We start from the raw sequence: 22,953 nt of genomic DNA, 5'->3' as shown, positions 1-22,953 counted from the left end.
GGCCCCTGTCCTGCAGGGTACCTTCTGCGCACACCCACCTGCTCCCTCCTTGCCCAGCCTGGCAGGCTTGGGTCTGCTCTGCTGAGAGGGGCACAGCTGGGGCGGAGGGTCAGTGGACTCACACGGTGAACTCTGTAGAACACGGGACCTCCATTAGGGCCCGTGCACCAGCGGCCACCTGCTCCGCTCCCACGTGCTCAGGCGCGGGTGTAATTACAGCTCACACGCAGCCTCATTAGCCTGAGCGGCAAGGCCTGCACTGGGGGCTCCGCCAGTGTGGCCCGGGCTCCCCAGCCCCTTCTGGGCAGGCGTGTCCGTCTGCATGCCAGCTTGCCTGGTGTGGAGCCTGCGCCCCCTAAGTTAAGGGCATTGAGGGACATGTGACATGTCGATGACGTCGCACAGCCTGGCTCTGTGCTCTAAGTCTTTTTCCCAAGAGAAGGTTTCTCTGAACCCCGAAACCGGGCAAGCCTCAAGCGAGTTGAGCATGGACTTTTCATCAGACGGAGGCCAGACAAGAGGCAGGAAGGGTGTTCCAGCAGAGGGAACAGTGGGGGCAAAGTCTTGGAGGACAAGAGCGTTTGGGGACAGGCATGTTCACTGAGGCCAGAGATCTGGATTCTCCTCGTGACTCCATCCCAAGGTCCATCCATACTGGGGTGAGGCCCCCATTCCAGTGTCCCCAGGGCTGAGACATGGGGCGGCAATCCCTGGTCTGCCCTAGTCTTGATTCTGGTACTCCTTGTGCCTCCCTCCCACTTATTTGCTGGTCAAAGACAAAGTTGCTTTACATGTGGGTGTGACCTGCAGACCAGAGAGCTCTGGATCACAGAGGAGCTCTCCTAGGTGGCCTCAGCCACGCCTCCCAGCCTCACCCTGAGCTTCTGGGCTCACTGCCCTCCGGTCTCTCTTTCAGATTCCTGGGAGAGAGATGTGATTGGCTCACTCTCTGGGGAGCCTGGTGATTGGCTGCCTCTGGATCCAATCAGCTGAGGGCTGGGGGGCAGGTGGTGAAGAACCTCTGTCTAGCCAGGGCTCCCTGTAGCTCCCCTAGCCTGGAGTTGGGGGTGGAGGAAGGGGGCCCGCTGGCCCACTGCTGCTATTGGTTCATCAGTTTGTTGACATTTGGTCTCCTTTGGGTGTCTTTGCATCCTTTGGGGGGTCCTGGCTCTTCTGCCATTTTGCTGGCATTTTAATTCTTTTGTTAACTAATCTAAGGGTGCTTACAACTAAATGCCCAGCACAGTACTGACCACATTTTCTGTATCCTCTAAATCTGTGCTGAGCAGTGGACATGTAATGGGAACCACATGTGTAATTTAAAATCTCCTAGTTGCCATGCTACACAAGTATAAAGAAATAGGTGAAATTGTGATAATTTATATGTCCAAAATACTATCAACATAATGCAAAATTATTAATGAGGTAGCTAACATTCTTTTATGTTGTCTTTGAGCTCTGGTGCATACCCCACGCTTACAAGGCACCCCAGTTCAGACCAGTTGTATTTTAGGGGCTCTTGGCCGCATGCTGGGACTACATGGGTCTAAACACAGACTTTGTTGTATATCCTTAGGGAATAATTTTCCATCTACTTTTTATCCTTTGGGAAAAAAATTTAAATCTATTTCATCCACTTTTGAATAGTGGAAGAACTTCCCAATTCATTTGTCTAAGTGTATTTGGCTTCAAAACGGTGGAAGTTTTGCAATAAATACTTTGAAATCTGTTGGACTTTTGGAGGACTAGGTCCTTCCACCTGGCCTTGCTGTGTCCTGTGTCTGCTGGGGCACCGTGGACCCCGCCCCGACACTGTTTACACCCAGGGACACACCATCAACCTTCCTTTCTGATTGGTGAGCGTGTTATGCTTCCTGCCTAACATCATCAAAGGGTGACCTAAAACGACAGACATCTGCACTTCACAACTGTGTAATCCCCACGGCCGAAGTCGCGTGGCGAGAGGGCTGTGTAGGGAGCGTCCTGTCTGGCCTAGCAGCCGTCAGCCACCCTGGCTCTGTGGCCTCATTATTCCGATTTCTGCCTCAGTTTCCACAGCATCTCCTCTTCTCTCTGTCTCTGCTGTGTGTCTTACAGGGACACTGTCCCTGGAGTTAGGGCCTGTTGGGATAGTGCAGGATGAGCTCCTCGTCTCAAGATCCTTAACCGAATCACATACGCCAAGGCACTTGTTCCCAATAAGGTCACGTTCTCGGGTTCTGGGGATTGGAACCGGAACACATCTTTGGGGGCCCTGTGCAGCCCCCTGCAGTGACCGCTTAGTGTTTTGACAGAAGGAAGGAGCACAGAAGAGCCAGTGTTTCATTTTGCTAAGCCAGGAAAGGCACAAAATGACAGCGGGTTGCCGCCCACCTCTGTGGGGCTGAGGTCACTGTGGCCAGGACCCGCGGGCAGGAGCTGGTCTGATGAACAAGCGCTTCTGATGCTTTCCCGAAGGGCAGGCGGAAGCCAGTAGAGAGGCGAGGATGCCTGAATTTGTTCAGAAGTGGGTGCGATGAGGTCAGCGCAGGGCCAGGGTGGCCTGCGTCCCTGACGGATGCTGAGCTTCCTCGTGGCGCTTGTAAAGATCATTATTATACCTGTCCCTCTAGATTATTAGTGAGGGTGATAACAGGTAAAATAAAGGGAAAAGAGTCCCCACCAGGATACAAAACTAGGAGTTGAGCAGACTCCGTACGTCTCCCATGGGTCTCGATGACAGCAGTCTCCTGGGCTCTCCCTGCTCCTCTGTGATGCTGTTACCCTGGTCATGCTTGTTCCTGGCTCTTTATGTCCCATCCTTCTTTTATACGATCATCAGAGTGGCACTAATCTGGGTCTGCAAATGAGGTTTCTGGGATGTTGTCATGTCAGCATCTGGATTTGAGACCGCCTGCGTCCCAGAGCCCAGCCCTCTTGGGTGGCAGAAACAGGCCCGGCCCTCCCCCACCTAATCGCTCCCTGGAGCCGGGGGACTCCTGTTTATGGGCCCACGAAGCCATAAACTGTAATGAAAGTGCTTGTGTTGCCGCTCGGCCGGGGGTTGCCTGGGGTCCCCTCCTCATAATTAAATTGGGGCTTTTCCTTGTGCCTTTGAGTTGGGAGGGAAGGTTTATCCTCGGGTGGAATTCATTCATCTCCCACCCCCTTCCATGTAGTCAGCCAGCCCTAGTTCACTGCCTGCTGAGAGCCGGATCAGGGCAGGCAGGACAGGGCAGCGGCTGCAGGGGGAAGGGAGGAGGGCCGTCCCCCTCTGCTCCGAGCTCCGCCAGTGTGGAGAATTCCCTTAAGCTTCTAGTTTGGTTTTCTCATCTGTAAGATGGGAAGACTGATAAGTTAGTAGTGACCTGGTGGCTGTCAGTGCAGTCTGCACGCTGCCCGGCAGGGACAGGCACGGCGGGCGAGAAGCCCAGCTCCCACGTCACACAGCCTGTGCCGAGTCTCCCAGCAGGTCTGTGCAGGAGGCCACGCTCCTCGGACTCATTGGGGCGGCATTGGGCTGCTCCCGATGCACAAGTGGCAGGGCCGTCACCCGGCAGGCCTGGCCACGGCTTTGGCACACCAATGCCTGCCTCTCGGCACGCCAGGACCCCTCTCTCCTGGGCTGCCTCCTTGGGGTCAGACTCTCCACGGTAATTGTCCCACCACCTAAATAACATGCAGGGAAAGAGTCCCCGCAGACTAAGGTTTACTTGGGCATGTCCCAGCGCCGCGGGCACAGCTGAGCGGGTGGCAGAGGCTGGAGGCCGGGGAAGTTTCTCTAGGCACAGTGAAAGGATCACGTAAGATATTCGGAAACAATAATCCTTGGCCACGAGGATCAATAACCAGGGTGGCATCTGCCCAAGGTTAAGCAGTCGCTGGGCAGACGTCCTTGCAGACCCGCTCTTTGTGAAGGGGCACCCCCAGAGCCCTTTGTGGCAGCTCTGGTGGCCGGGTGCAGGCAGGCGGTCCTGCAGCACCTCCTGGTTCAGTGACTCGTTTCGGTTAGGGTGGGATGAAACGGCTTGGTTTGGATTCCACCTGCCTTGGAAGACTGTGCCCGTCCTCCTGGCTGCTCCCCACCCCTGCATCTGGCCTCCTGCAGGTCCTGCTCCTGCTGTGCACCTGCTGCCTGGTGGCTGCAGATTCCTGGCCCCACCGCAGGCCCCAACTCAGGATTTTTGGGGCCCACTATTTCTCAACAGGCCCCGAGGGTCGTTCTGACATACCTGCGGGGTTGGGAATCTCTGCAGGTCACTTAAGATGCCCTCCAAGTCTTTGGGGTGACAAGCATGCCACCTGGTGCTTCACAGCTGATGTGGCAGGTGTCCCACCAAGCACAGGAAGTGTGTCTCTGTGCCTGCCGAGCGCTGGCCGCGGCCATCAGGAGCTGCAGCAGCCCCTCCCGGCAGCGAGCGTGCCTGTCAGACAGGAGGGTCTCCCGCAGGACCACGAGTGTGCGTGGGAAGGCTTCCTGCCTCAGGGCGGCAGTGTGCTCCGTGAGTGACCGTGGCAGCTGTGGGGCGGCCTCAGCCGGGACTCGGGTCCCCCAGCTGCAGCTGGTCACCAACCCAGGCTTCTCGTCACCTCCAAACACTCGGGCACAGAGCTGGGACTTGAGTACAATTTGTATCTTTCTTTTTCCTGTCAAGGGGGACAGTCCGGGAGCAGGAGGGGGGACAGTTCTCATTGTTCTGCGGCCGAGCCTCCTGAGTGGAGCTCCCTCCTCCCTCACAGCCTGCCCATTTCAGCCGGGGAGCCGCTCTGGGTCCTGCCTCCTTCTAGTGGCGCAGGGAGCGACATCCTCGGGGCATAATCGTCCACTGACGTGGGAGGGAGGCACTGTCCCACCGTCCGCCGCTGCTCGGAGGTTGTAATAAGCCCGAGCCGCTCCGTCCTGGCCGTGGTAGAATTGATGGGCCTCTTCCTGGTTTAACCAGCTGGCCCTTGATGACGTGCATGGGTCAGAGACAAGCCAAGCGGCATGGCTTCTCCTTGGCTGAGTGGGTCTTTCCTGGTGGGTCGTTCAGGCCTTGCAGAGACCCCGGTCTGCCCACGGTGCCTGGTGTCCTCCCACAGGATGGTCCCCGCTGTGCACCTGCCCCTTGCCACCCAGCCTGCCTCTGCCTGCGGTGTCTCTGCGCTCAGTTCAGGAGGGTTCAGGAGGCAGCTGTGCCTCCTCCAGGAGACTGCTCCTGACCCCAGGCTGGGCACCAGTCCCTGGGCCTCCCTCCTTGGCGGCGCTGGCTGCAGCACACAGTGCTTGTTTACATCCTGACTCCCCCAGGAGCCCGGGAGGCCCTAGGGACAGAGGCTGCTCCGTCTGCACCACTCCTGGCCTAGGGCTGAGACGGGAGGAGGACAGGATCCAGGAAAGAAGGAAGGGGAGAGAGGCGGGCAGGGAGGCAGGCCGCACCGCCAGGAGGGGAGCTCGCTGGGCGCGCCCGGCGCACCGAATGCCGCACTTCCCGCTTACAGCAGCAGCGGCCTCTGTTTGGGGCAGTGGCTGGGGTGCAGGAAGAGCTGCCAGTCCCGTGGCCAGTGCGGAAGGCGAAAGCCAGGCAGGTGTGTGCAGAGCTCGCCTGCTTAGCTGCCCCACCACCTTGGGCAGGACACTTCAGCCCCTGGGCCTTTGTCTTCTCATCCTGTACAGCGGAGCTCGGTTCCCAGCGCAGGGGACGACAGCAGCAAATGCTGCCACCCTGGGAGGGTCCAGCTCATCACCACAGGAGCCCCATGAGATGACTCCCACCAACTGCAGTGTCCAGAGAGGACACCAGGTCCCAGAGAGCTTCAGTGACTGACCTGAAGTCACAGCTAGCGAGCCACAGAGCCGGGATTTGAGCCTGGGCCCTTGGCTCTTGAGAGCTGTGCCAGGGGCTACTCTACCCTCCTGCTGAGGTGCATGGGTGTCCTGCGGGCACCTGGCATACAGAAAGTGGAAACCAGTGTTAGCACCTGGCACCCAGCCATCTGGTGGGAGACGCCCGCAGGTCTGCTGCTCAGCCAAGGAAGACAGGGCTGTGATTCTGCCATGTGAGCTCATCGCCTGGTCTTTGGAGCTAATCTGTGGTCAGTACCTCATGATCGTGGGTCCCAGCGCCACTTGGTTGCAGTCCTGAGGACAGGGGGCTGGGAGCCTCATGGATCATGCAGAGGAGGTGGAGAAGGACCTCAAGTCAAGCTGCCAGGGGCATCTGGGACTGGGCCTGGCGCTGTGTTCCACCCTCAGCTGCCGTTCTGGGCGTTGGCCTTGCCCTTGGTCTCTGGAAGGCCCAAAGGCTGGCCTCTTCTCTGCTGTGATCTGCCTGGAGTCAGTGGCCCTAGAATCTCAAGCGTTGCCACCCTAGCCAGCCTGCATGAGCGCTGCTGGGCAAGCACATCCAGATACCAAAATAACAATGCAGGTGAGCGAGGCCGCCTGGAGGCCACTCCCAAAGTGCTCCGGAGCGCCGCACAAGTCCCCGTCTGCGCTCTCCATCAACTGTCCTCCTGTGCCTGGAGTGCAGAGAGAGCCGGCACCGTGGTCGCGCTCCCAGAGGGGCGGGCGGGCCCAATCGTGCAGGACGGACATACCGATGGGTATGCTCTGTTCCCAGTCCCTGGACCGTCACGATCCAGGAGTGGGGAGGTGCTGGAGCCACAGCCCCGACTTTGGTATTGGACTGGGAGCCTTGTGACCAAGGGCATGAGCCCAGGGGCATGGGAGAGTCCTGGATGGGCCAGGAGCTCCAGAACCGCCGAACTGCAGCAGTGGCTGCCTTAATAGGTCAAGTCAGTGGCCGAATTGCCCAACACGCTTTAGGGCTGTGGTTGCCAGACGTTTTGTCTTTAGATCCTTTTACACTCTTAAAAATTATTCAAGATCCCCAACAGCCTTTGTTTATGTGGGCTGTGTCTGTTGATATTTGCCATATTAGAAAATAAAACCGAGACTGTTAAAAGACTTATATTTGAATTTTATTTAAAAATTAAAATTATAATTCATTACATGGGAACATAATTTTTTTTCTGAAAAACTAACTATGCTTTCCAAAACAAAGCATTAGTGAGAAGAGTGGTATTTGGTAAACCTCTTTAATGCCTGGCTTAATAGATTTGCAGATGGCTGCTGCTTTGTCTGGTGCAGACGTGTGGCTGAAGTATTGTAGATGACCGCCTGACGCAGACGTGGAGTTGGGACGGGGGGCCCTGCGAACCCCTGGAAGGGTCCTGGGGAAGCAATCTGAGCACTACTGATTCAGGTGAACTGAAGGATAGTGTGCGTCAGCCCCGGGGACCTCCTGCATGGACAGGGAGGCCAGGGCCTTTGGAGTCCTGACGGTGCCTGGAAATGTACCGGAGAGAAAAGCTGGCCTGGCCTCAGGCTCCACTGAAGCCCTCCTAGCCATGTCACTCTGCTACAGACTTCAGTGTCCAGCGGGACTGGACGCTTCTGGTGGAACCCCCCTGCAGGTGACCACTTCGTTTTCAGGTTTCCTTACTGAATCGCCCCTCTGCCCTCCTCGGCCCCATGCACAGCCTCCACCCTCCTCAGAATCCGAGGATGTCATGAAGGGCCGTGTCGTGGAGGGACAGCCATGGGCTCCTCGAGGGCGCAGCTCAGGCTGGCTTTCAGCTTCCTGCTGGCCTCTAGCAGGCGGTGAGTGCCGGGGAGAGGGAGGCGATGGCTCACCCCGTGCAATGGACACGACTCCACCAGCTGAGGCACCGTGTGGTGCTCAAGCCAAGGTGGGCGGGCCAGCGCCCCTTGGACGAGTCTGGGTGAGCTCGCGTCCTGACAGGTAGGATGCTCTCGACGAGAACTGCACCGATCGCTTCTCTCCCTTCGCGGGTTACTTGGGCGTGGCGTCGATGACCCGGCGGTTCCGGGTCAGATCGGCCGTTCTCTGGAGGCCTCTGACCAGGGCAGCTGGCGGCAGCCCCCATTTCTCCCTTTGACACTTGAGTACAGTAAACTGCACCACTTAGCAGTGAGCTTGGCGGTCTTGAGATGGAACCAGCCCTGCTCACGAGGTCAGACTCTGCCCTCACCCTGATGTCCCCTTGTCCCCAGGTGCTCCATTCCATCTCTGCCCTGCACCTGGGTAGCTGCCCACTAGCTTTCTCTTGCTGCATATTGGTTCGTACTTTCTAGACTTCCATATGAATGGAGTCAGCCATGCATGCCTTTCTGGTCTGGCTCAGCTCGATCATTCTGAGTCCTCCCTGCTGTCTAGCACACGCCTCGGGATCTTCAGCATTGCTCAGTGGCAGCCCATGGTATGGGGGGGGTGGTCACAGCTCATTCACCAACCTACCTGTTAAAGGAAAGGGGTTGTTTCCAGTTCTGAACTGGGTGCATCTGGCCCCCGTGAACAGGTCACCTGCCGCGTGAGCTTTGCTTCTCTTGGCTGCGAAGAATGGTCTGGTCACATGGCAGGCCCTGCCTGGCCCTTTGGGACCCAGCCAGGCTGATCCCAAGGGATCATGGCAGTCCCAGAAGTGTGGGGGTGGGAGCTGCTCATTGCCACCGCTTGGTCTTACCAGTGTTTGTGATTCAGCCTTCCTTGTGGTGAGTCGGTGTCTCCTGGTGGTTTTGATTTGCTGGTCCCGATGGCTCAGGGTGTTGCACGTCTTCTGTGGATTGGTTCTCGTGTGCTCTGCTTGGGGGTGTCGTTCCCATCTTTTAATCAGGTTGCTAGTGTTCTCATTAAGCTCTAGGTCCTCACATGCTTTGGGTGGAGTGGCTTGTTAGGTGCATGTATTACAGGGTTTTCTTGCATTCCACAGCTGGACTCTGTTTTCATAATAATTTCTTTCAAAGAATAAATGTTTTTAATTTTGATACAGTCCAAGAAATCCATTTTTCTTTTGTTGTTCAAGCTATTTGGGTCTTGTCTAGGAAATGAAAGTCTTAAAAATCTTCCCCTAGAATCTTACAGTTCTGACCTCCGTGTAACTGTATCACTCGCTCCGGGGTTTTTTCCTGTGTGGACATGTGTTCGATGGAAAGACCGCCCTTTCCTCCCTGAGCTGCCTGGGTGACTTCGGAAAAGCCAGTTGGTCATGGAATTGTGGGTCCGTTCCCGGAGGCCTGCTCTGCGGCTTGGATCTGTGTCTGGCCTTCTTCCAATGCCACGCCCTCTTGACCGTGGTCACATTCTTTTGAAATCAGGGCGAGTGAGACTTCCAGCTCTGGCCTTCTGTAAAACTGTTTGGACTGTTCTGGGTCCTGACTGAGAAGCGCGGTCCACTCATTGGTCTCCCGACCCTCTGAGGCATTGACTGCCGCTGGGGGCAACTCGCCTCCTGAGACGACTAAGAGGGGGAAGGGAAGCCTGAATGCAGGCGTCTGGCAAAAGCGGCTGTTTCCGGCCACTAGGCTGTACTGTCCTCTCTTGGGGTTCTGCCCATTCCTGTACAGACTTCTAGCCCAGAACCTGTGAGGCCGGGATGGAGTTAGTGGGTTCCTTGTCCGTTTCCCTGTAAGCCACAGGCAACACGGAGACATACCCATGGGGACATCCGCCTCAGTGGCCCAGCCTGGGCACTCGGCATGGACTGGACATGGGTGAATGTTGGCTGAATGAAAGAATGAATGGCTGATGGCTGCAGGTCAGGCCAGGTCCTGCCACCCTGGGCCCCGGCTGGATGGAGGCAGGACGCTCTGGCCTGAGCTGGGGGGTCTGGGAGGCAGCTCGCCTGGGAACACACAGTGGAGGGGCAGACCCACCTGCAGACCCGCCCCGCCTGCTCCTGGTGAGACAGACACCCACTAGCTGGAGGGAGGGGAAGGGGGGGAGGGCCCAGGTTTGCTCCTGCAGGGACAGGTGTCCTCCACCCCGACAGGTGGGAGGTGGGGCTCTGGAGTCCCATGCTGCCTGTCCTCTGGGCCCCGTTCATCCTGCCCAAGCCGGAGCAGCTATGGACAAAGAGGTCACAGAGGGACCCGAGGCTGGCGCACCCACGGCGTCGATCAGCACCTGACGTCCCTCGCCAGGCAGTGTAGGTTATTGGTGATGCGGGGTCCTGCGAGCGACGGCTCCCTCTGGCCTGGGGGATTGACGGCGGCTGCTGTGGGGCCTCACTGCCCTTCCTTGGAGCGGCGCTCCCTGGTCTGGCGTCTGCAGTGCTGGATGGGCTTCCTGGGGCTCCATGGCTGGTGACGATCCTGCTGAGGGCACAGAGGACTTCCTGGGGCTCTGTGGGGTTGGGCAGGTGCAGGTGCTGCTGAGGGAAGAGTCTGGAATCAGAGGTGACACTGGGGTTGGGGCCTGACCTTGGGTTCCCGCTGCTGTGGACCTGGGTGGCTCACTTTGCCAGGGAGTGCCCAGCCTGGCCCGCATTGGCTGGTGGGAGCCTACTGACATTTCCAGAAGTTCTTGGGCCGGTTATTAAACATCGGTGCTTGCAATCAGCGCTGGCAGGACTTCACTCCACAGGCTCGGTGAGCACCACGGTCAGGCCCTCTCTACCTCGCGCTCGGTTCCCCTCTCCTGGAACCTCGGTCTCCCTGTCTGTAAGAAGGGGGAGTGACGCCCAGCACCCCTTAAGGCTGGCTCCACCATCGTCGAGTGGGGTCACGGTGCACAGTGCTCCTGAAAGGTTCAAGCAGAAGGCTGGCCTTTGCTGCTGTCGTCCACAGAGCTGCAGCTGGGTCGCATGCCCGGCCCAGGAGGAAGTGGGCAGCAGCGGGGGCGGGGAGGGCTGTGTACCTTGGGTTCCCTTCTCCATAAAGGGCACAACGATCCCGGTGGTGGGTTGGTGGTACTGCAGTCCCCATAGGTCACGCCTGTGCCTGGGACCTGCCACTTCCTCGATTGCCATCTGGTGACCCAGGCAGAGGTCTGTACTGGCAGGGGGGTCAGGAGGGGGGCTGCAGGCAAGGTAGAGGAGAGGTAGGGAGCATGGAGGCCAAGGGCAGGAGGGTCCAGGAGAGCAGCCATAGCATGAAGAGGACCTGCCCATTCTCAGAGCAGAGGCCCTGGGGACACAGCTGCTTCCATCACACCTAGGGACCAGAGTTGGCCTCACCCAACTGTCCAGCCCACACCCTCACCCGTGAGGTCTCTGGCTCTGCACCCCAGCCAGAGCCTCTACCTGTCACCCAGAGACTGGCACCTGGGGTGGTGCCACAGGTGGGCCGGGGCAGAAGTCAGCTTTGTTCTGTGCCACCAGCAACTCTTGCTGTTTGAGAGCAAACTTCCTCCCTGGTCAGACTGTGCCCACTTGGCACAATTCTGAATCTCTGTTGACTAGAACACGGTCTAGCACTTAGTAGGTGTGCAGTGAGTTGTTGCTGAATAAGTAAATGACCTCTTCTGGAGAAATGAAAATTGCCCGGGCTGGCTCGGGGGGTGGTGAGCGAGAGGCCCGCCAGGCGGATGGCGATGGGAGCCACAGAAGGCTGTATGGAGGCTCGTGATGTGATGAGGTGTTAGTTTCAGAGGACGCTCTCCGAGATCGCAGCTGTTGGGTGACGTGGCCTGGGCTAGGACAGAGGTGAGAGAGGTGGACGGAGGAGATGGACCAGCCCTGCTGACTGATTCCCACGCCCTAGCCTGGGGAAATCTGGCCAGGGCCTTAGTGGCTCAGTGCCCGAGCCCTGCCTGGAGCCAACCGGCCTGAGGGGTCTGGTGGACACACTGACGTGATGAGACTTGGACGGCTTGGCCTCACTCGCCTGCCTGCCGGCTGGGATTTCAGAAACTGGGCAGGGAGGACAGGGCCTGGGGGACCCCAGGTGCCGGGGGACAGAAGCCAGCAGGGTCAGCTGGCCCGTCCCGACCCAGGCAATCCGTCCAGATCAGCGTCAGCCTGCACGCTCCTCCTCCTGGCACAGGGACGCGCGTCACGGAGCGCAGAGCCCCGCACAGACAGCTCCAGGCATCAGCATTTTGCTGACGGGAAACTGAGACCCAGAGAGCCAGCGGGACGGCGAGAGCCAACACTAGGTCCCCGCAGAGGCTTCGCCTGGTCTGAAGCCCTCTCGCGTCACTTACCCCTGCCATTCGCAGGTGGCCTGCGATTGTGTGTGACAGTAGTGATAATGCACACTAACTGCAGTTGGCGGCTTCCGGCGGGTCCTTGGCGCTGGGCAGTTCTGTCGTCCTGGCCTCGTCCACTCTCAAGCCAGCCCGAGTGCCCCCTGTTGGGGATCGGGAGGTGGAGGCCCGAGTCCTGCATCTTGCCAAGAATCCCTGGACACAGCAGGCCTGGCTCTGTCGCCTCCCACCTGCTTTGCCAGGGCCCTCGGAGCTTCTCTGGCCGTCTGGCCGGGGAGCAGGGCCCGTCAGGGAATCTTCTTCAGGAGAGACGCCCGGGTGATCTGGGGTGCTGGGGGATCAGGCTCTCTGGAGCCTGTGTTGCAAGAAAGCAGGTGGGGGGCAGGTGGTCTCCTTCACCTTGACCTGTCCTGAGGTCAGTGACTGGCCTCGGGCCAGCTGGCCACCTTAAGGCCATGGGAGTTGGACTGAGGGCGGCCCCAGAGGGCGGCCCTGAAGCTGGGGCCGGTGTCACCCCTGCTCTGAGCACAGTCCAGCCGGGCCTGGAATCAGACCCAGCAGTTGACTGGATCCTGCTGACCACAGCAAATCCACCACTGCCCCGTCCCCCTCCCCCAGGCCCATCTGCCTCTGCCGGCCCAGCCAACAGCCAGCAGCAGGGGGCCCGTCTGGCCTGGCGGGGAGGAGCTGCAATCCCTGCCTCCCCCTCCCGTGTCCCTTTCGGAGTGGCCTGGAGCAGGCAGCGGCCTCCACCCTCACCCCGGCTCATCCCTCAGCTGGCGGAGCCGGGCAGGGCCGCAGTTCGGGGGCCCAGGATGCAGGGGCTCCCAGAGGCTCGTCCCGTCCCACAACCCTGCTCTCTCCTGGGCCCGGGTGTCTGCTGGAGGAGCAGGGCCTGTCTCAGAAGACACTCTGAGGACCGTGGAATATTGCCCAGCCAGGAAGGGGCCCGGGAACTGAGATGTGCTCTGAGAGCCCTGCTAGCGGGGAGAAGCCGCCAGCCACGGGAGGCTGTGTGCAGCGCGGTCCCGAGCAGGCCACGTCCAGGGCACAGGGAGCAGGTCAGGGGTTGCCAGGCTGGGGAGGGCGTGGGACGCCACGCCAGGCCTCGGCGTCGTAGGGGCGGTGGGCTGCTCTGGATTAGCACTAGGCGTGGTTTCCCGCGTGCTGAGTGTCACAACCACAGGAGCGAATGCGTCGAGGTGCTGAGTGATGTGACGTCAGCTCTGCCTCAGCCCCAATGTCCTAAAATAAAAACAGAACCCCCGTGATTCCAGTGTCTCTCCGCGCCAACGAGGAGCCAGGGCGGAGCCGGGCGCGGCCACATGAGCAGTGGAGGAGAAACCCCTGCTCCTGCCGCATGTCCCCTGCCTGCCCAGCGAGGCTCTGCTCCCTCTGGCGTTTGCTTGGCTCCACAAACCTTTCCCAAGAGCTGCTCGGTGCCAGGCCCTGGGTGCCCCACAGGAGCTCCTCTGTGCTCCAGGCACAAGAGGGTTAGAGCCTGAGTCAGATGGAGGCTCCTGACTGGCTCAGAGTCAAGTCCTCGGGCCTCCTCCAGCCTGCGAGGTCTGGGATCCAGGCTGGCTGGACTCTCTGGGTCCTGTCCTGCCCTGCCACCTCCTGCACACATGGCTTCTTGCAGGCCTGCAACAGGCCTAACTCGCCGCAGGGCCTTGGTACGTGCTGATGCCCCGGATATCCTTGCAGCTCCCTCCTGGCTTCCCAGTCTGGCCTGACCTTCCTGACCTGGCGTACCTTGGCCCTTGGCCCTCCCTCCAGAAAAACATCACTTTCCATGATAAGTGACGCTGGCCTGTCTCCCGCTGGGGAGTGAGCCTCCCGTGCCAGGTTGCAACCCAGCGGGCGCTCTCAGTCGGGAGTCTTTGTTTGGTCCTAGCTTCAGCCACCGTAAGCATGCGGTTCAGAGGCAGCACCTTCTCAGTGTCATGCAGCCACCACCAACTCCTGTTCCCGGAGCCCTGCTGTTGTTCCCAGAATCTCCGCTCCCACTGAACCATACCTCCCTCCATTGGTCTGGTTTTGAATGAATCAATGAGTCTCCGGCGGACTCACTGAGTGCCTGCCCGTGTAGGGAGCACGTAGTAGTAAGCCTTCCAATGCCTTCGGAAGGTACACGTTGCCATCTCTGTTGCACGGGTGAACAAATCCACTGGCTCAGAGACTCAGAGAGGTGCAGTGTTTTTCCCAAAGTCACACAGCGACAGGAGTGGGATTTGAAGCAGGTCCTCCCCTTGCCAGACAGCAAGAGCTCCCGGGTTGACTCCAATGTGAGCGCGTAGCCCACGCCTCCCTCTGCTGTTCCTTTCCCCCAAGTGTCCAGTGTCCTCAGTGTCCTCAGCCTGGCTGGCTGGCCAGCGGTCCGCAGCTCCTCTTGGGACTGCTCTGGGCGGTTCTGATGTTCCATTCTCCCAGAGGTCCCAGGGCGGGTGCCAAGGCGCAGGAACTCTCCCCGGGGCCTTCGGGTGAGTTAGCGCGAGGCCCAGGTCGCGTGCGGGAGCCTCCTCTGCGGGCCCCCTGCTGGGAGCTGCTTTCCCTCCCAGGGCCGCTGGAGGGCCCTTGAGTCCAGGACTCACGGCAGCGCCCAGCCGGGCTGCGGGGAGGGTGGAATGCCCAGCCCTGGGCTCTGCCCGTCCCCTCCCTGGCCTGTTCTGGGTACACAGGAGGCGTGACCAGGGAGGGAGGTGGCTGTGTGGGGTCAGCAGCAGGAAGGAGCTGGATCCCAGAAGTGGTAGCACCCAGGCTCCCTCCTGAGGCCAGGCCAGAGCCCGAGGCCCTGGGGTGGGCTCCCGCTTCCTGCCCTTGAGGATGCTCAGGCCTGATGCGTGAGTAGAGCAGGCGGCCCCGGCGCCCACCCACGGGGACCCCCGGCCACCCCCAGCCCTTCCACTCTGCTCCAGCCCAGGGGCCTAAGTGCAGCTCAGCCCCACTCCCCACGTCCCCAAGCCCAGGCTGCAGGAGAGAACTGCTCGCCAGGGCTGCTTGGTGACAAATGGGGAAATTCAGGGACCCTGTGATTGTCACCCCTGCCGTGAGGACCGGCCGTGAGCCGGGGGCCGCAGGTGAGCGTGGAGGGGCACAGCAGGCAGGCCTGTGATGGACACCCTCCCCTGGAGGCCCCTGCCTGCCCGGGGGGCCTGGCCTTCCAGCCACGTCCTCAGCGGTGAACTTGAGACCCGTGCCCGTCCGCACTCTGAGCCTCGCGGCACCTCCCGTGTGCGGCCGCCAGCCAGGCCCGCTCAGAGGCCCACGGCGGGGAAGGGGCCGCGCTGGCGTCTGTCTGCGTGTCAGCCCCGCCCCCACCTGCTCTGGGGGAGGAACCTCAGGCAAGAGCTCTGAGCCACGTTTTATTTTGAGACAGGGGCTTGCTCAGTCGCCGGGGCTGGCTTTGAACTTGCCATCCTCCTGCCTCAGCCTCCGAGTAGCTGGGATGACAGGCGTGTGCCACAGGCCCCTGAAGATCAATGTTCTTCAGGTGGGGCACTTCCTACTGATAACTAGGTGCGCTGCCTCTTTCTTTCTGTGCTAAGTGGCCCCCTGATCGTTCTGTTCCCGGCACTCTTTTGCGGTCTTAGGATTTCCACTGAGTCCTTCCCCGCTCTGTTGAGGTGTCCTTCTCCTTCCTTGGGTTTGAGCAGACTCTATATCCTTCACACGGTCGTAAGAGCTATTTGAACATCTCTGTCAGTCCAGCGCCCAGGACACCTCAGGGTCTGTGGTCCTCGATGTCCAAGGACACCTGGGCCCCCAGTGCTGCAGGGAGCAGGGGTGCAGGTGCCCTTCGCCACGCCGACCTCATTTCCTTGGACGCACACCCAGGAGTGGCGTGGCTGGACTGTGTGGTATTCGGAGGCAGTCGACGTGCCCGGAACCCAGTGTGCACTCTGGCTGCCGGTGGGCAGCGCCGGGACCCTGGACCTCCTCTGAGCCTAGGCTGGCCTGCGCTGTTTGGAGCCTGCCCTGTGCGCGTGGCTGGGGGCAGCCGGGGGCGTGGGCAGACTCTACCTGCCACATTTGGGATCCCTACCCCGATCTTTCCGGAGCCCTCTCTCGCGCCTTTGCAGCTGCTGGGTGTCCTCAGACCGTGTTCTGGTGTGAGCCTGAGAGACGCGGCCCCCTGAGCCTCCACAGTGGCGTGGCCCTGGCTGGAGGGGGAAGCAGGCCCAGCATAGAGCTCTTCCTCAGGGGCCGCGGCCTGCATGGGCCGCCCTCCCGGTGCCTTTAGATATTTCCGCGGGTGGTGGTGTTTTGTGGCCATTTGAGGCCTTGGTTGTCGTCTCTGCGAGGGCTACTGGGTGCACCTACTGGGCCACGGCTCCCTGTGGCTGGTTCAAGGCTAGAGTAACAGCGACCCAGATGCCCCAGGTGGGCAGTGCTCGGTGCCCTGTGGGCACCCCGTGTCCCTAAGGCCCCAGCTGTGGGAGAGGCCACTGAACGGGGGTGGTGGGAGTAGGGCTATCTGGGGCTTCTGGGAGGAGGTGGCCTAGGGCTGAGATGTGCCAGGCTCTCCAGATGAGGGGTGGCCTTGGTCAGGGGTGCACCAGAGCCACAGCTTCCAGGCTTCAGGGATGGGCACCTCCGGCTCTCGGGAGGCCACTTTTCCAAGGGCAGCTGAAGATGGCCTGTGAAAACAGTCACCGTCAGCTCCACCTGCTGGGCCTGAGGCAGCAGGGCAGGCTGGGCGGGAGGGATCTGAGGTCCGCAGGTTGCTCCATGATTATTTGCAGAGCGGGACAGGAGGGGCTAGTGGCCAGGACTTCGCAGGGTGAGGCTGGGCCACGATCCATCTCGCACACCTTAGGACCGGTCACTGCAAATTCTCTAGAGGCCACAGCAGAGGTGACGAAGAGCTTCAGCCTTCTGTCCAGCAGGTTACTTTAACTCATCCTTCCTGGGGGTCCTGGTCCGCACGCCCTCTCACCCCCGTGGGCTCCTGTGCCTCTAATCCCTGGAAGACTCCAATAAGCATACTGCAGGTGAGGAACCGGGCTCAGAGCAGTTGTGTGACTCCCCAAAGCCACACAGCCAAGGGCTGGAGACCAGACTCCAGCCCACGTCTCTGCCTGACCCGTGAAGAGCTCAGGGGTCGTTGTTGCCGAGGGAGCTCTATCTCTGCAGCTGCCAAGCAGAAATAGTAATCTCTCCCCAGGGGCCGGCGTGACGTGCGAAGGAGGCAGTGGTTATGAACCGACATATAAATCGTGAGTCGCCTGCAGACGTTAGTGTCTGTTACTGTGGTAACCACCCGGCTTTTGTGGCCCTCGTTCGCTCTGGAGCAAGGTTACATTGGCATTTAAATTTCATAGCATTGTTATTTTCCACCATAAAAATAATATACATTATGCATATGTCCACACGCATCAAAGTGAATAGATGAAATGTGTGCAGACTTTGCATATTGATTATATCCCAATAAGTCTTTTAAAAAATAGCAGACCTTCATTACAAAAAATCTGGAAAACAGAAAAGTAGAAAGAGGAGAAAAAATTATTTAATTCCAGCCACAGGGAGGGGACCTCTGTCAACGTCGGGGGTTTCTCCTGCCTTCCCTCAGCTCGTTTGATTATTTAAATGGCTCTGATCACTGGTCTATAGAATCAGAAACGTTTCAGAGACAATTTTACATCCTTCTTTCCCCTTAGGGCATTTTAATATGAAATGGGGAAAACAGCACCACATCTGGGAGCCTGGCAGACTGGGCTGAGGCCGGGGCTCTAGCCGAGAGGCGTCCAGGTGTCCCTGGGCAAGGGCAGCCTACGGCCTGTGCAGGGACAGGGTCAGGTGGCCAGGACATTCTGCCCCATGCTCCAGGGCCATGTGCATGTTCCCTTGGAGCCACTTTCTGGGTCCTGTCTTCCAAGCGTAACCGAACGTGCGTCTGTCTCCATAGCCCCTCGTGTGCCTTCTGAGCTCTTCTCTCTCTCCTCTCTTCTGTCACCGTCAAAGCTGGTGGCTCAGAGGGCCACCGAATGATGTCAGTAGCTTGGCCACCACAGGCCACGCATGAGCTTCCAAGTGCTGCTGCCAGTCACTGAGCCTGAGTCCCTGCCGGTGTGTCCTCGCGCTCAGACAGGGAGACAGCCCACAGACAGAGCAGGTGTCCTAGGAAAATCCAGACCGGGCTAAGGGGGATCGGGCTGCTCTGGACGGGCTCCGGGTGCGAATGGCGATTTCAACAAAGGTGGTCCAAGCTGGGTCCTCGAGAAGCAGCCGAAGAGCGGAAGTGAAAGCAGGGGAATGAGCTGTGCTGACACTCAGGGCTACCGCTCCAGGCCCGGGGGCTGTGCCTGGGCAGAGCCCGGATCCAGAGAGGCCCCGGGATGGAGTGTAGGGGCTGAGCCTGGGCTGGGCGTATGGATCTGCCGCTGAGTTATAAACCCCAAACCGCCACACGCACAAGTAAAATGTAGCCAGGCACAGGAGTGTGACTGTGATCCCAGCGACCCGGAGGCCGAGGCAGGAGGATCCCAAGTTCAAGAACAAACTCAACAACTTAGTGAGACCTCAGCAACTTAGACCCTGTCTCAAAATATAATAACAATAATAACAGTAATAAAAGGACTGAGGATGTGACTCAGTGATAGAGCATCCCTGGGCTCAATCCCCAGTACCAAAAATTAATAATTATATAAATAAATCAAGCCGTTTCCTCTCACATCTGCAGAGGTCAAGATCAGGGCTTGTCTGGGCTTGGCCAGAGACTCTCCTGTACCTCCTTCCGCGGCGATGGGGAGGCTAGCCTGGGCAGGGCCTTCTCCTGGCAAAGGCAGAGGTGCAGGGTGGCCAGCTGCAGTGCCCCAGCCCTTTCCAGGGTCTGCGGATGTCCTGCCTGCCCAAGCAAATCCCAGAACTACGCCCACAGTCAAGCCTAACTGGCCAGTTGGGGCACTTCAGAGTCCATGGAGGACACAGGAGAGAGAGGGTTGGCTCCCCGACGCCGCCTACCTCGAGGCTTTCAGCCGTGCATGGCTCTGAGTGTGAGACCGGCCTCTGGAGGCCTTTCAGCAGGGACATGACTTGGCAGCCACAGGTGTCCCCAAGCTCCTGTCACTGCCCCGTGGAGGCTGGACTGTAGCTGGTGAAGACAGGGAGGTGACTGTCAGGAGGTGTGCGGCATCAGGTGGTGGTGCAGGGCTGGCATCTGGGTGTGTCGCCGCGGCAGCAGGTCAGATGTGGTGTCAGGGAGAGAGGGGAGTTGGTGACTTCAAGACTGGGGGGAGTCAGCCTCGCTGGACTGCCATCCCCGGAGACCAGGCAGCTGCAGAGGGGTCGGAAGTCAGGCCTGGGGGTGGCTGGCGCTGCGGGAGAGTGGACTAAGGGACAGGGACGCCTGATGGTCCCTACCTGGGCTGCAGGGAGGGTCTCTCCTGGGGCTTGTTTGAAAGTAGATCCGCATCTCTAAAGCCAGGGTCAGGGATTTCAGTGCCTGGAGCGCAGTCAGGAAGGGGAGGAGGATCGCGCTACCGGGCACTGGGCGGGTGGGGCGCGCGGCTCTGCTCCCGCCAGTTCCTGCTTGGGCTTAGGGGATAGTATTCTAGAACTTCCTGTTTTTGAAGACGTTCTGGAAATGTGGGATTTACAGGGGCACGTCCACTTTTCAGGTATTAGGAGTGAATCTGAATTAAGCTGTGGAAGCCTCCAGGGGTGGCTGGGTGCGGGCAGCTGCTCCTGGAAGACCAAGCATCCTTTGCCAGGCCACAGTCCTGTCCTGCCCACAGCTTTCCCGGCCCCCAGGCTGGCCCCTGGGATGTTCAGGCTGGTCATCCCTGGGACTGGAAGCTGAGAATGCTGCTGGCCGCGGGGGAGGCCAGCACTGGGGCTTGGGATGGGCTGTCAGTTCTCTTCAAACTCCTGCCCCTGCCGTAGGGCCAGCCCTGGCCAAGGCTCCAGGTACTGGGCAACTCCATATGCCCATAAGGAAGGTCCCCAGACATGCTGAGGAAACATGGGTGGAAGAAGGGGAGGGCAGCGGCCAGGAGCAAGCGGAGCTCAGCTTAGCCTCCCCGGGCATGCGGGGCATAGACCCGAGGACCCCAGAAGCCCTCCTGAGGCTCCGCAGCAGGGCCTGGCAGGGAACGCCTTGTTTGTCTACAGAGATGCTGGGAAGGGCTGGCCTGTCCCAGGTGGCTGGAGGACAGGGGCTGGGCTGGTGACAGGAGGAGGAGGCCACATCTCTGGGTGCCTTTAGATGCCACCTCCAGTCTTCACTGAAGTTCTACAGAGTTCCCCTGGCCACTGGGGTCCCCCAGCCCTGTCCCCACCCCATCCTCTCATGGTGACTTCCCAAGGGCCTGAATTCTCCAAGGGAGTCCAGTGGAGACCTGTGAGGGACACTTAGCCTTTGCCCTTGAGGTCCAAGCCCCAAAGGCTTGCCCCATGCTGACCCCAAGTCTAGAAGACGACCGGGTCACGCAGCCCTGAGACTGTGAGCTCAAAGCTCAGAGAGCGTCCCTGCGATGGGGGTCACTGGCTCAGCACAGGAGGAACCTGCACACTGCCCTAGAAGGGAGGGAAGCGGGCGAGAGGGACGCACACCCCAAACAGGACTCCACATTCAGGGGAGGCCGGGAGGGGCCCTCCGCATGCTTCCCCGCCTGCTCCTCCGGGCCCTCTGGGCACTGGCCCTGCTGGGGACCGTCCAGCGCCAGAACCCCGATCTAACGAGGGGCGCCCTCCCGTTTCTCTTCCCCCAGCCGATATCATCTCCACCGTCGAGTTCAACCACACTGGGGAGCTGCTGGCCACAGGCGACAAGGGCGGCCGGGTTGTCATCTTCCAGAGGGAACCAGAGGTGTGTGGGTGGGTGGGGAGGAGGGGGCGGGGCCTGGTGGGGGCGGGGCCTGGCAGGAGGGGAGGGGCCTGGTGGGCGGGGCCTGGTGGGCGTGACCTGGCCCTGGGAGAAGAGGGGCAGGGCCACACTCCCAGAGCCTTGACCCAAGAGAAACAGCTCGGGCTCAGCTGCTGTAGGCGCCCCTGAAGGCTCCAGTTAGACCTTGCTGCGCCTGGGTGACCAGGGCCCTGGGCCAGAGAAGGCAGGGAGGTTTCCCTCCCGTCCAGTGATCCCTGCCCCTGTGCCTGCCCCTGCCCCCTGGGGTTTGTTGTTAGCAGAACTCTGGATGAAACAGGCCTGGGACACCTGCCTCAGGTCACTTCTGAAACGCTTGGTGAAGTCCCCCACTCACCAGGCACCTACTATGTGCAAACGCCTGGCCGAGACTTGGGTGTACTCTCCTCTTTGCTCTTCCTTGCTCACCTCAGAGAGTGAGGGTCAGCACCCATTGTAGAGATGAGGAGACAGACCAGTCACCCAGCTGTGCCCAGAAGACCAGCCTGGAGACCTGGAGACCGTGTGGGCATGAGAGGGGAGGACACCCTGAAGCCAGGAGGAGGGGGAGGACTGGGGTGGGGGACAGGAGCTGAGAGCCGCCCTCATTCCCTCCTGAGTAGCGTCCAAGCTGACCTTGTCCCCCCACCCCGCCTTCCCCTGGGCTGTACCTCGGGCCTGCAGTAGCTCACCAGGGACACAGACAAGAGGACTTCCAGCTTCAGTGACCCAGTACGTCACTGGCTGGCCCATGTGGATTTCACAAGGTGGACCAGTGTCCCCCGGCGCTAGTGAGGCCCTCTTGCCACACTGCGGAGAGCAGCTGCATTGGCAGGTGTGAGTGGCTCCGGTTTGGATTTCTCTCCCGGGATTTTCTTCACCGTGGTTCCACCGACCTTTTTGTCCAGTGCACCTGGGAGATGAGGAGAATTGGAGGCAAAAATTGCAGAGAACTTTAAAACTTTTAAAAAGACACTTTAATAAATGAACAGAAAAACTCAAAAGTCGTGGCTTTGCAACTGTCTTCATCTGTCCCTGTTACAATTTTGTGTCAGATAAACTTGAGTTGTCTCCTGGGAAATGGCCCCTGGTGCGTGTGGCAGACCCTCCCCCTCCTTTGGGGGACACCACCAGGAGCCTCTTGACTGTGATTTAAGTTCTGCTGCCTAAACCAGAACAGGCGCCACCACGGGAAGTCAGGGGCAGTGTTCTGCCCCAGGCCTGACATTGCAGGACGCCCTACCCAGTGTGAAAGCTCCATGCAGTCAGGCTTTCCTCGTCAGGCTCTAGCTGGACAGACAGACACTAGGAACAGATCGGCCCCTGAGACAGGAGCGTGGTCCTTGCCATGACCTCAGGGGAGTGAGTGGTGGCCCTTAGTGGACACAAAGCTTTGGAAGGTCCACTTGCCTAAGTCTCCATTTGCTAGTCAGTAAGATGGGAGCTGTCCTGGTATCCCACCACCACAAAGGAAGCCTGGAAGATAAGAGGGACTGCCTGAGAAGCCTCTAGCACATAGTAGGTGCTCAGTTAAATGGGAGATGGTCTACATTGAACTGACCAGGAGGTGGGTGTGACCTCATTGCTTTAAAATGTAGTTTCCTTTGACCCTTGAATCGAACCAACTGGTGCTGCTTAGTGACCAATACCAAGGCAATGTCTAGTCCTCTGAGATTTTGACCACCTGGCCCCTTCCCTGTGTCCACTTCTGCCTGCCCTGTCCAGTCCTGCAGCTCAGCTCTGTCCTTGGGGTCTCCTTGCAGAGTAAAAATGCTCCCCACAGCCAGGGCGAGTATGACGTCTACAGCACCTTCCAGAGCCACGAGCCGGAGTTCGACTATCTCAAGAGCTTGGAGATAGAGGAGAAGATCAACAAGATCAAGTGGCTCCCACAGCAGAACGCGGCCCACTCGCTGCTGTCCACCAACGGTGAGACCCTTGTCGAGTGCTGCCTTGCCCTCCTTGTGTTGCGAGCTTTCTTCTAGGTCTTCAGCTTCCTGAACACCGTACTTCCAGCAGCACGTCCATTCCGTGGCGTGCCTGGGCCAGAGCCTCTTGGCTTTACCTGCTCGGTTGGACCCGGGTTGTGGACAGTGCGTCATTTACGCTCGTCTGTGGGGTGAGGGGACTTGATGGTCCAGA

General features: G+C 59.5%; 1 protein-coding gene across 3 annotated transcripts in view; it reads left to right on the top strand.

The window, feature by feature from the left end:
* Positions 1 to 22,953, top strand: part of Ppp2r2c (protein phosphatase 2 regulatory subunit Bgamma) — a 101,110-nt gene that overhangs the window by 45,454 nt on the left and 32,703 nt on the right. For all 3 annotated transcript variants that reach the window (XM_047567096.1, XM_047567097.1, XM_047567098.1), the window contains exons 2-3: positions 20,681 to 20,778; positions 22,575 to 22,740. In XM_047567096.1, the coding sequence (XP_047423052.1) occupies positions 20,681 to 20,778; positions 22,575 to 22,740 (264 nt within the window). The remainder of the gene's footprint in view (positions 1 to 20,680; positions 20,779 to 22,574; positions 22,741 to 22,953) is intronic.

Source organism: Sciurus carolinensis, chromosome 10 (genome assembly GCF_902686445.1).
Source record: "Sciurus carolinensis chromosome 10, mSciCar1.2, whole genome shotgun sequence".
NCBI lineage: Eukaryota > Metazoa > Chordata > Mammalia > Rodentia > Sciuridae > Sciurus > Sciurus carolinensis.
This window is presented reverse-complemented; position numbering and strand designations above follow the sequence as displayed.